The 12,151-nt window shown below is 43.6% G+C and overlaps 1 protein-coding gene across 1 annotated transcript in view; it reads left to right on the forward strand.

Moving 5' to 3' along the window:
• The first annotated feature begins 1,009 nt into the window (after window positions 1-1,009).
• Window positions 1,010-12,151, forward strand: part of LOC141258729 (adhesion G-protein coupled receptor F3-like) — a 35,104-nt gene continuing 23,962 nt past the window's right edge. Inside the window, exons 1-3 of the mRNA XM_073673781.1 lie at window positions 1,010-1,153; window positions 2,623-2,796; window positions 3,513-3,731. Of these exons, the coding sequence (XP_073529882.1) occupies window positions 1,021-1,153; window positions 2,623-2,796; window positions 3,513-3,731 (526 nt within the window). The 5' untranslated portion in view covers window positions 1,010-1,020. The remainder of the gene's footprint in view (window positions 1,154-2,622; window positions 2,797-3,512; window positions 3,732-12,151) is intronic.

The following is a 12,151-nucleotide window of genomic DNA, read 5'->3' on the forward strand; positions in this document are numbered from 1 at the left end:
AGAAGTTTACAACCCATGGCACTGTAGCTAATCTCCGTGGACGGTGGAGAAAAATTGATGAAAGGTTGCAACACAGGATAGTCTGGATAGTGGATAAGCAGCCCCAATCAAGTTCCAAAGAAATTCAAGCTGTACTGAAGGCTCAGGGGGCATCAGTGTCAGCACAAACTATCCGTCCACATTTGAATGAAATGAAACGCTATGGCAGGAGACCCAGCAGGACCCCACTGCTGACACAGAGACATAAAAAAGCTAGACTGCAGTTTGCCAAAATGTACGTGAGTAAGCCAAAATCCTTCTGGGAAAGCTTATCATGAATAGATCAGACCAAGATAGAGCTTCTTGGTAAAGCACATCATTCTACTGTTTACCAAAAACAGAATGAGGCCTACAAAGAAAAGAACACAGTACCTGCAGTCAAATATGGTGGAAGTTCACAGATGTTTTGGGTTTGTTTTGCATTTTCTGGCACTTGGCACCTTGACTGTGTGCAAGGCATCATGAAATCTGAAGATTACCAAAGGATTTTGGGTGACAATGTAGTGTCCAGTGTCAGATAGCTGGGTTTGTGTCCTAGCTCATGGGTCTTCCAGCACGACAATGACCACAAACAGACTTCAAGAAGCCCCCAGAAATGGATGGAAACAAAGCGCTGGAGAGTTCTGAAGTGGCAGCAGTGAGTCCGGATCTAAATCACATTGATCAACCTGTGGAACCAAATATTAAGTTGAGGGTGCCAACAATTTTGTCCGTCCCATTTTTGGAGTTTTGTGCGAAATTATGTCCAATTTAACTTTCTTTTCTCTGTTTTTTTTTTTTTTTTGTGTTGTTCCAAAATACACACAAAGGAAATAAACCTGTGTATAACAAAACATGTGGAATTGCAATAATTGTCTGGGAGAAATATTTCATTTTTCTGGAACAATTTCAAGGGGGCCGACACTTTTGGTCATGACTATATTGTATGGTGTAGCAGCTGACGGTTGTGTGTCTGGTGTTTCCGCAGGTGGATCTGCTGGGATGGCTTATATTCAAGTCATCCCACTGAATGAAGCAGCTGACGACCTGCAACTGGTGAAGATGGTCCTGACAAGTGAGGACTTCCCATATAGAGGAGCACTGGCCGAAATTACCAGTGTAGCGGCCACCACAGGTCCGAGTCTTACCAGATCTGTATCGTATCTACCTACACATAGCAATAAGTCACCATTATATACAGTAAGCTGAGTGGATCACCTAGGCAATAAGAGCCTATTAGAAGATGGATATCCTATTTCTACTATATCCGCTGTGTCCCGTACGCTGCTCCTCTGTCGGGTGCTATGCTCAGGCGCTTGGTCCTCTGCTGCTCACCGCTTATTTTATGAGTTTTCGCTATACCATTTCTATTATACTATGTAGTAAAATTATATTTGATATTTACCTTTGAGTTATTATTTAATTCTTTATAGGCTCCTAGATCTCTACATATAATAGTGACTTGTGACCCCATTATAAGAACAATACAGCGGCTGCCCGCATACTCCACCAAATTATACCGGAAAATGTCCACGATATCAGCCTATAATCTTCTACGTTAGATGGTAAAGCCTGCTGGATAACTAAGGTTACCTACGCCAACATCATCTGCTTCACATCCCGATCCTTCTTGTCTACATTTTCCGGTATAATTTGGTGGAGTATGCGGGCAGCTGTCGCATTGTTTTTACTGTTCTCATAATGGGGGGTCCTGTGAATACAAGACTGGGAAGTCACTACGGTACGTAGAGAATTCTAAGAGCCTATAAAGAAATATATAACTCAAGGTTAAATATCAAAAATAATTTTATTACATAGTTTAATAGAAATGATATAGTAACAATTCATGAAATAAGTGGGGAGCAGCACTCAACAAAGCGTATGAAAATGGCATGAGATAAGAGGACCAACGTACATGAGAACACCAAAACAATGCAGCGGCTGCCCGCATACTCCACCAAATTATACCAGAAAATGTAGACAACTCGGACTGGGATCTGAAGGAAGTGTTGTAGGTGTAGGTGCCCTAAGGTATCTAGCAAACTTTAGCATCTAACTTATAACAGTAGTCTCACACCATGGCCCATTGGTAGGGATGAGAGGACCCATGGAAGTTCAGGTTCTGGTACCCTACCCGAACTTTATTCCAAGGTTTGGTTCAGGTACCAGAATTTTACTCGAACTTGATCCAGAACCCGAACTCCATTGAAAACAATTAGAAGCCGAACTTTTGAGCTAGAAAATATTCTCTCTCTCTCTTCCCGGACTTCCCCGGAACTCCGAACATTCCATCGGACTTTCTCTAAAACTTCGAACATTCCAACAGACTTCTGGGAGAAGTCCATGTTCAGCGTTTACCACTGGACACTAACTGTCTGGTATGAGCCCCAAACTTTTAAGTTTGGGTTCACTCATCTCTACCCATTGGTGTTTGGAAACATTTACCTTAATAGGTAGAGGGATCAGAGCTTGGGGGCTCTAATAACGTCCATAACGTCAACGCACCATTGGTTACTACAGACTTGCTGGTTTGACATGTAACCCTCAGTAACAACATGAACTGACTAATCTGCCATTGATTTAACGCACTGTATCGTCTATTAGAATGCACAAAGAGAGAGGGGAGGATACAGTGTGGGTGCGAGCCCGAATTCGAGTTTGACATTGAGCAATGCAAATCCCACCCCACCTGCTACATCCCAATGGATATCGAATCCTACTGCTTTTGCCCTCGCCTGGAAGCAAACAGCACAGTGTACTGCGAAGAGCCTCCAACAAGTAGGTGTCACCCCAAACCCTCGTGTATGTTTACCACAATCATACCCTACATTGTCATGTGAGTGTCGCGTACGGTCCTCAATGCCCCCTCATCCTTCCATCTTCATCCTTCCATCATTCTTGGTTTGCACCAGTTGCTTCCATCCTAATGTTTTTGCATTGCCCGAGTGGTAGGGGACATAACCAGCCTGTGTTGGGTGGAAATGCAGTCTACTATACAGCAGATCATTTATTCCATGTTCCGTAGTTTACATTCAGAAACTTATTTTAGGAGGATCATTACATCTTGCGTAAAGAGAAGGTCGCCATAAAACATTTTTAGGGATATTGAGTGGGGTCCAAACTGGCAAATTTCTTCAGAAGACAACCCTGTTAGGTAATAAAAGCCACACAAAAGTTTCCATTATTATCAGTCTGACAACCTTTCTTTAATAAAATTCTCCATGAATGTAGGAGTTGTAATTTCTGCATTTCTATCATGAGTAATTGCCATAAAAACACAAGTTCTTGGTGCCTCGGCTCCTTATCTCTTGGACATCTTAGATTTGGGCTAAGGCAAGGAGTGGACACTTTTTTTTTGCATCTATCACAATATTTCAGATAGGTTGAGATACATAAAAAAGTGACTTTTGGTTGTGGTGGAAGGTGGAGATGTCTCTTCTTCTTCCGAGCCCCCATAATTCTGATAATTCATTTGTTTTTCCTATTTTTTTTAGTTCCAGGTAATGTAACCTCATCTCCGGATCCAGCCAGGGTGGGGAGCGATGTCGTCTTGGAGTTCACGTCAGTGGGCGATGTCACGGACGTCCAGTGGCTGCTGGTGAACGTGTTGTCCAATATGTTGATGGAGGTTCAAAATGGCACCAGAGCCACAGTGGTGACGTCCAACAGGAAATCCACTCTGAGCATCAAGAACGTTCCCCAATACTGGGGAGGTAGAGTCGCCTTTTTTATCATTTTCACATTATTGTTCATCCAGCAGTTCTCTATTATGTATGGTGCCTCTTAGTGTCCAGCAGTTTTATTACTTGGTATCTGATGCTTAGTAATTTATTATCTCAGTCCCTAACCCCTACTGGTTCTCTCTATCAGTCCTGGTTCCTAAGCTTGGTTTCCCTAGTCCATACAATCCATTGGTTTAGTGTCCTAGTCCCCATTCTCTGGAGTTCAGTCCTTTTACAGTACCAGTCCCTGGTGTCTAATGGTTCTCTCCACCAGTCTTGGTTCCTGTGGTTGGTTTCTCCTGTCCATATGGTCCATTGGTTTAGCGTCCTAGTCCCCTTTCTCTGGAGTTAAGTCCTTTTAGAGTACCAGTGTTAGAACCTTGCTGTTAGGTTTTTTTTCCTTTGCTGGTCACATGACCTTGTTGGCCTATTTAATCCTGCTCCGCCCTTCTGGCTTTGCTGGACTTCATTGTATATCTACTTTCTAGCTAGCCTGTGCTCTGTATCTAGCTCTGTTAGTTTGCTTGGTTTACTGACCTCTATGTTCTTTATATTTTGTTTGTTCGTCTGTCTGCTACTATTTCTGTTAGGAGGTGTCCCATATTCCTCCCAGTCCTTAGTACTTGTAGGGATTCCTCCCCCACATCTATAGGTCTTCGTACAGACTAGCTTAGGACTTTAGCAGGTCTGATCGCAGGATCAGGTTCCCTGTTACATCGTAGGGATTCAGCTGAGTTTTATAGTAGGGACAGATCTCCTCTCTTTCCTTAGCTTTGGTAGCAGAACATAACAGTAAGTCCAGCCAGCAAATTCTCTAAGGAAAGATTTTTCTGTTCCATCATGGTGTCGGTTCAGGATTTGGCTCATCGCCTGCAGGGACTCTCTCTGGAAGTGGCCGAGCTCCGTCAGCACGTGAGTAACTGTCCTGGAGCATATTTCTTGGAGCCTAAGGTATGTTTGCCGGATTTATTTTTTGGTGAACATCGAGAATTTTTTTCATTTAAAAATGCTTGCTTATTGTATTTTCGTTTGAGACCCAAGTCCTCTGGGGATGAATCCCAGCGCGTAGGGTTCATAATGTCACTTTTGCGCAAAGAGCCTCAGGAGTGGGCCTTTTCTTTGCAACCTAGTGATACATGCTTCAGATCAGTGGATAGTTTTTTTTCTGCTTTAGGACTATTATATGATGATCCTGACCGTGTCGCATCAGCTGAGACTGAGTTGAGACGTTTAAAACAAGGATCGGGTAATGTCGAAAAATATTGTACACATTTTCGTCGTTGGTCCACTCAAACAGGGTGGAACGATTCTGCTCTGAAAAGTCTATTTCTTGCTGGGCTCAGTGAAAGGGTTAAAGACCTGCTAATTGCTTATCCTACACCTGAGGATTTGCAACAGGCTATGCAATTAGCTATACGGGTGGATAGAAGACTGCGTGCAAGGGCTAATGAGAGCAAATCCTCTGCTATGTCAGTTTCTGGTTATGATAATGTGTGTACTAACAGTGGTGAACCGATGGAGATTGGATCGGTGGCACCTCGCTCTCAAGAAAAAGACCGTCGTTTTTCGAAAGGCTTATGTTTCTATTGCGGAAAATCTGGTCATTTGATTAAAGGCTGTGAGCTTCGTATGAAGAAAGAAAAAAAAATGGTCAGTCACGCCCGTATTGCCTGTTTAAATTCCAAGGGTGTATTTTTAGCTGCTTCCACGATTGCTCAGGAAAAATTAATGGAATTTCGGGTGTTTGTTGATTGCGGGTCTACTCTGAATGTAATTGATGGGGGATTCGTGGAAAAACTCAATTTAAAACCTGAACCTTTGTCATCCCCCATTGCTGTGGTTTCTGTGGATGGCTCCCCTTTGAAGAATATTACTCTCAAGGTCTGTGAATTTCCTCTCACTATTAATGGTGTTCACCATGAGAAATTGGATTTGGTAGTGTTGAATAACTTGCCTTCTCCAGTAATATTGGGATTGCCCTGGTTAAAATTTCACAATCCTGTACTGGATTGGTCTACCAGTGAAATTAAATCCTGGAGCCATAAATGTTATGACAAGTGTTGTAACGGGCGTATTGCAGCTTTGGATAGGGGAGAATTGCCTGTTCCTATTCAGGATTTTTGGAGAGTTTTTTCTGAGAAGGAATCGCAGGTTTTGCCTCCCCATAGAGACTATGATTGTTCTATTGAATTTGTCCCTGGAGCGACTCTTCCTAAAAGTCGTTTATTTAACCTTACTATTCCTGAGAGGAAGGCTTTGGAGGAATACATACAGACAAGTTTGGCCGCCGGTCACATTAGGCCCTCTAAGTCTCCTGTGGCGGTTGGATTTTTTTTTGTAAAAAAAAAGGACGGCGGTTTACGTCCTTGTCTGGATTTTCGTGAGATTAACAAAATTACGGTACGCAATCCTTACCCACTGCCATTGATTCCTGATCTGTTTAACCAGTTAATGGGGGCCAAGTGGTTCTCTAAAATTGACCTTAAGGGGGCATACAATCTGTTGCGCATGAAGGAGGGTGATGAATGGAAGACTGCTTTTAACACTCCTGTGGGTCATTTTGAGAATCTGGTTATGCCTTTTGGTCTTACTAATGCTCCAGCATTTTTTCAGAATCTGATTAATGACATCCTTAGACCTTTGATCGGTAAAAATGTGGTTGTGTATTTGGATGACATTTTGATTTATTCGCCAGATCTGGAGTCTCATTGGCGGAGCGTGCGTGAGGTATTACAGTTATTAATGGACAATTCGCTTTTTGCTAAGCTGGAGAAATGTGAGTTCGCTGTACAGAGAATTAGTTTTTTGGGCTACATTATCTCCAGCAAAGGTTTTGAGATGGATCCGGTTAAGGTTCAGGCTGTGCAGGAATGGCCTAGGCCTATTGGTTTGAAATCGATACAGAGGTTTTTGGGTTTCGCCAATTACTATAGAAAATTCATAAAAAATTTTCTAGTATTGTCAAACCTCTGACTGATCTCACCAGGAAAGGTGCTGATGCGGTTCAGTGGTCTTCTGAGGCCATTGAAGCTTTTGTGTATCTCAAGGAGAGGTTCACCTCTGCTCCCATCCTTATGCAGCCTGATGTTACTAGGCCGTTTTTGGTTGAGGTTGATGCTTCCTCTGTGGGGGTTGGCGCAGTATTGTCTCAGGATAACGGGGATGGATTACATCCCTGTGCCTTTTTTTCAAAAAAATTTTCGGAGACTGAACTGAATTACGATATTGGTAATCGGGAATTATTGGCTATTAAACTCGCATTTGAACACTGGCGCCACTTCTTGGAAGGTGCGGAATTTCCCGTTCAGGTTCTTACGGATCATAAAAATCTGATATATCTTGACGCTGCCAAGCGCCTGAATGCCCGTCAGGCTAGGTGGGCACTGTTTTTCTCGCGGTTTAATTTCTCCGTTACTTACATCCCTGGTACTAAGAATGTTAAGGCGGATGCCTTGTCTCGCAGTTTTTCTCCCATAGTCGGTGCTGAGAAAGAGGAAAACATTTTACAAGAAGGTGTTGTGATAGCTGCTTTAGACTCCGTTTTGGAAGATGAGATTCTTAAAGCTCAGGAGAATGCCCCATCTAACACTCCTCATGGGAGGTTGTTTGTGCCTGGGACCTTTAGGAGAGATTTGTTTGTTGAGTGTCACGAATCTCGGTTGGCAGATCATCCCGGAATCTCTGAGACCAAGAGACTGGTGGGTCGCAGTTTTTGGTGGCCTGGATGGCAGAAGGAAGTCATTAAGTGGGTACGCCAATGTACTGTATGTGCTAGATCTAAGTCCTCACATACTCCTGCTGCGGGGTTGCTTTGTCCTTTGGAGGTCCCCAGTGCTCCTTGGACACATTTGGCTATGGACTTTATAACTGACCTTCCCCCCTCTGAGGGTTTTACTGTCATCTGGGTGGTCGTGGACCGTTTTAGTAAGATGTGTCACTTGGTTCCCTTCATCAAACTGCCCTGCGCTAAAACTCTCGCTAAGGCCTTTGTCAAGGAAATTGTCAGACTTCATGGCGTTCCTACTGACATTGTTTCTGATAGGGGTCCTCAGTTCGTGGCTCGTTTTTGGCGTGCCTTTTGTGACAGGTTGGGAATTCATTTGTCGTTTTCGTCCGGATATCATCCTGAATCTAATGGCCAGACAGAAAGGAAGAACCAGGATGTTGAGCAGTTCTTGCGTTGTTTTGTGGCAGACAATCAAGAGGGGTGGTCTGAGTTTCTGCCACTTGCCGAATTTGCTCTGAACAATCATACATCTTCTTCTGCTGGTTGTTCGCCTTTTTTTTTGTTGTTCTGGGAGACATCCGTCGTTTGGGTCGTTCTCCAAGTTGGGATCTGCCGTGCCTGAGGAGGAGAATTTTTCCGGTGATTTGGAAAGAGTTTGGACGGATGTGCGTGGTAATCTTCAGGAGGCCAACAGAAAATCTAAAGACTACTTTGATAGGAAACGACAGGAGGTTTTGTTCGCTGTTGGTGACATGGTTTGGTTGTCCTCTAGGAATCTGCGGTTGAGGATTCCTTCTAAGAAATTGGGTCCCAAGTTTGTAGGGCCCTTTAAGGTGCTTCAGGTTGTCAACCAATCTGCTGTTAGGTTGGAGGTTCCTACCTCCTGGAGAATTAATCCGGTCTTTCATGTCTCTGTGTTAAAAAAAGCTGTTGTGTCGGATGGTGACGCCTCTGCCTCTGTTCCTCCGGTGGTGGAGGACGGGGAATATGAAATTTCTCGCATCCTTGACTCTAGACGGTATAGAGGTAGTTTGCAGTATCTTGTGGCCTGGAAAGGTTTCGGACCCGAGGATAACTCTTGGGTGAGGTCAGATGATGTTTCCGCGTCCAGACTTATCAGAGCGTTTCACAGGAGATTTCCTGATAAGCCTGGTCCTAGGGGATCCGGAGGATCCTCTTAGAAGGGGGGGTACTGTTAGAACCTTGCTGTTAGGTTTTTTTTCCTTTGCTGGTCACATGACCTTGTTGGCCTATTTAATCCTGCTCCGCCCTTCTGGCTTTGCTGGACTTCATTGTATATCTACTTTCTAGCTAGCCTGTGCTCTGTATCTAACTCTGTTAGTTTGCTTGGTTTACTGACCTCTATGTTCTTTATATTTTGTTTGTTCGTCTGTCTGCTACTATTTCTGTTAGGAGGTGTCCCATTTTCCTCCCAGTCCTTAGTACTTGTAGGGATTCCTTCCCCACATCTATAGGTCTCCGTACAGACTAGCTTAGGACTTTAGCAGGTCTGATCGCAGGATCAGGTTCCCTGTTACATCGTAGGGATTCAGCTGAGTTCTATCGTAGGGACAGATCTCCTCTCTTTCCTTAGCTCTGGTAGCAGAACATAACAACCAGTCCCCGATGTCTAATGGTTATCTCCACCAGTCTTGGTTTCTGTGGTTGGTTTCTCCAGTCCATACGGTCCTTTGGTTTAGCATTTTAGTCCCGATTCTCTGGAGTTCAGTCCTTTTGGAGTTCTAGTCCTCAGTCTCTAATGGTTCTCTTCACCAGTCCTTGTTCCTGTGGTTGTTTACTCTAGTCTATATGGTCAATTTTCTTAGTGTCCTGGTTCCCATTCTCTGGAGTTAAGTCTTTTTACAGTTCCAGTCCCCGGTCTCTAATAGTTCTCTTCACCAGTCCTGGTTACATAGTTACATAGTTTATAAGGCCAAAAAAAGACAAGCGTCCATCCAGTTCAGCCTATTTCTTGTGCACTGCAGCTATTCCGCAGCGTTGATCCAGGTTAAGGCAAAAAAAAAACATGCGGTATAGGCCAATTTACATCATTGAGGAAAAATTCACTTCCCGACACCAATCTGGCAGTCAGATTAAATCCCTGGATTAATTAACTATCACTAATAAATCAATTAATAATTAACTAATAATTAATTAACTATCACTAAGCATAAGATGTAAGATGGTTCCTGTGGTTATTTTCCCCAGTCCATAAGGTCCATTGGTTTAGTGTCCTAGTCCCCATTCTCCAGCATACAGTCCTTTTACAGTTCCAGTCCCCAGTCTCTAATGGTTCTCTCCACCAGTCCTGGTTCCTGTGGTTGGTTTCCCCAGTCCATACAGCCCATTGACTTAATGTCCTGGTCCTCATTCTCTGTAGTTCAGTCCTCTGTAGTTCGTCCCCAATTTCTAATTGTTCTCTTCACCAGTCCTGGTTCCTGTGGTTGGTTTCACAAGTCCATTGGTTTAGTGTCCTGGTCCCCATTCTCTAGCATTCAGTCCCTTTACAGTTCCAGTCCCCAGTGTCTACAGGTTCTCTTCATCAGTCCTGGTTCCTGTGGTTGGTTTCCCAAGTCCATGCAGTCCATTGGTTGTGTCCTAGTCCCCATTCTCTAGCGTTCAGTCCTTTTAGTGTTTCTGTGGTCTCTAATGGTTCTCTTCACCAGTCCTGGTTCCTGTGGTTGGATTCTCCAGTCCATGGTTCCTATCAGTTTAGTTCCAGTCCATATCATCTAAAGATTTGACTCCTGATGTCGTGGCGTTTCATCATACAATGTCTTAAACTCTGATATCTGGTGATTTTATTAGTCCTGAGGACTTGTGATTTGATTTCCCAGTTGTTTAAGGGTCCCATACATATCAGATAAAAATGCGCTGATGAACAATCGGTTGTATATGGCGCCAAACATGTCACAAACTACAATGTCCATCAATTTATTTTTTCAGCTGATGTTGCAGCCAGCACTGATCCTGACCGGTTATTAACGTTTGATTTTTATCCCATGTGTAAGGACTCCCTTACAGATGCAATCTCTCCAATCCAGGGGTTCGGCTTCTCGGTCTTTGTTGTCATCTCTCTTAGTTTCATGATGCTACGCAAGATAACCAGTTGTTAAGTGTCATAGTCCCTGGTCTATGGTGGTTTCGCTCCCCAGTCCCTGGTCTCTAACAGTTTCATTTCTGAGTCCTGGTGTCCAGTTACTCCTTCTCCCAGTCCGTGGCATCTATTAGTTTAGTGTTCCAGTTCATAGAGATTAATGATAAAATTCACAATTCCCAGTCATAGAAAAATTAATATACATAAGACATCTCCAGAAAAGGGAGAAGAGCTGACAATTCAAACTCCTTTTAGAAGCAGGAACTCACATTGAACATATGGTGAAGTGAGAAAAACTATTTACAACATAGGAAGCGCAAGCTTCAAGCTCCTTTTGAAGCAGTGGCCCCCCTGCAGTGACCAGGTAATTAAACAGGAAGATCTGTTCTGGGAAAAGCACAACCAACTTGAAATTTGTTTACCATGGGAGAAATATGCTTTCCCAGGCATGAGGATTCCTTTCATAAAGCACAGTTTTCTGGTGGTCAGGAATTAATATTAGAGTTTGCATTGATCCGACTGGTTAGGCCACTCCAGGACCTTGAAATGCTTCTTATGGAGCCACTCCTTAGTTGCCCTGGCTGTGTGTTTCAGGTCATTGTCATGCTGGAAGACCCAGCCACAACCCATCCTCAATGCTCTTACTGAGAGAAGGAAGTTGTTCGCCAAAATCTCATGATACATGACCTCATCCATCCTCCCTTCAATATGGAGCAGTTGTCCTGTCCCATTTACAGAAAAAAAAACAAAGTATAATGTTTCCCCCATCATGCTTCACGGTTGGAATGATGTTCTTGGGGTTGTACTCATCCTTCTTCTTCCTCCAATCACGGCAAGAGGAGTTGATACCAAAAAGTTCTATTTTGGTCTCATCTGACCACATGACCTTCTCCCATGCCTCCTCTGGATCATACAGATGGTCATTGGTGAACTTCAAATGGGCTTGCACTTGTGCTGGCATGAGCAGGGGGATCTTGCATGCCCTGCAGGATTTTAATTCAGGACGGCGTAGTGTGTTACTAATGGTAATGTGTGAGACTGTGGTCCCTGCTCTCTTCAGGTCAATGACCAGGTCCTCCCGTGTAGTTCTGGGCTGATTCCTGACCTTTCACAGAATCATTCTTACCTTACGAGGCGAGATGCAGCATGGAGCCCCAGACCGAGGAAGATTGACAGTCATCTTGTGTTTCTTCCATTTTTTAATTATCATGTCAACAGTTGTTGCCTTCTCACCAAGCTGCTTGCCTATTGTCCTGTAGCCCATCCCAGCCTTGTGCAGGTCTACAATTTTGTCCCTTGTGTCTTTAGACAACTCTTTGGTCTTGGCCATGGTGGACAGGTTGGAGTGTGATTGATTGAGTGTGTGGACAGGTGTCTTTTATACAGGTAATGAGTTCAAACAGGTGCAATTAATACAGGTAATGAGTGCAGAGTAGGAGGGCTTACAGATCTATGAGAGTGAGAATTCTTGCTGGTTGGTCAATGATCAAATACTTATTTCATGGAATAAAATGCAATTTAATTATGTAAAAATCCTACAATGTGATTTTCTTTTTAGATTCTGTCTCACAGGTGAAGTGCATCTAC

Source organism: Phyllobates terribilis, unplaced genomic scaffold (assembly GCF_046119375.1).
Source record: "Phyllobates terribilis strain yellow unplaced genomic scaffold, ASM4611937v1 Scaffold_3__8_contigs__length_932513732, whole genome shotgun sequence".
Taxonomy (NCBI): Eukaryota; Metazoa; Chordata; class Amphibia; order Anura; family Dendrobatidae; genus Phyllobates; species Phyllobates terribilis.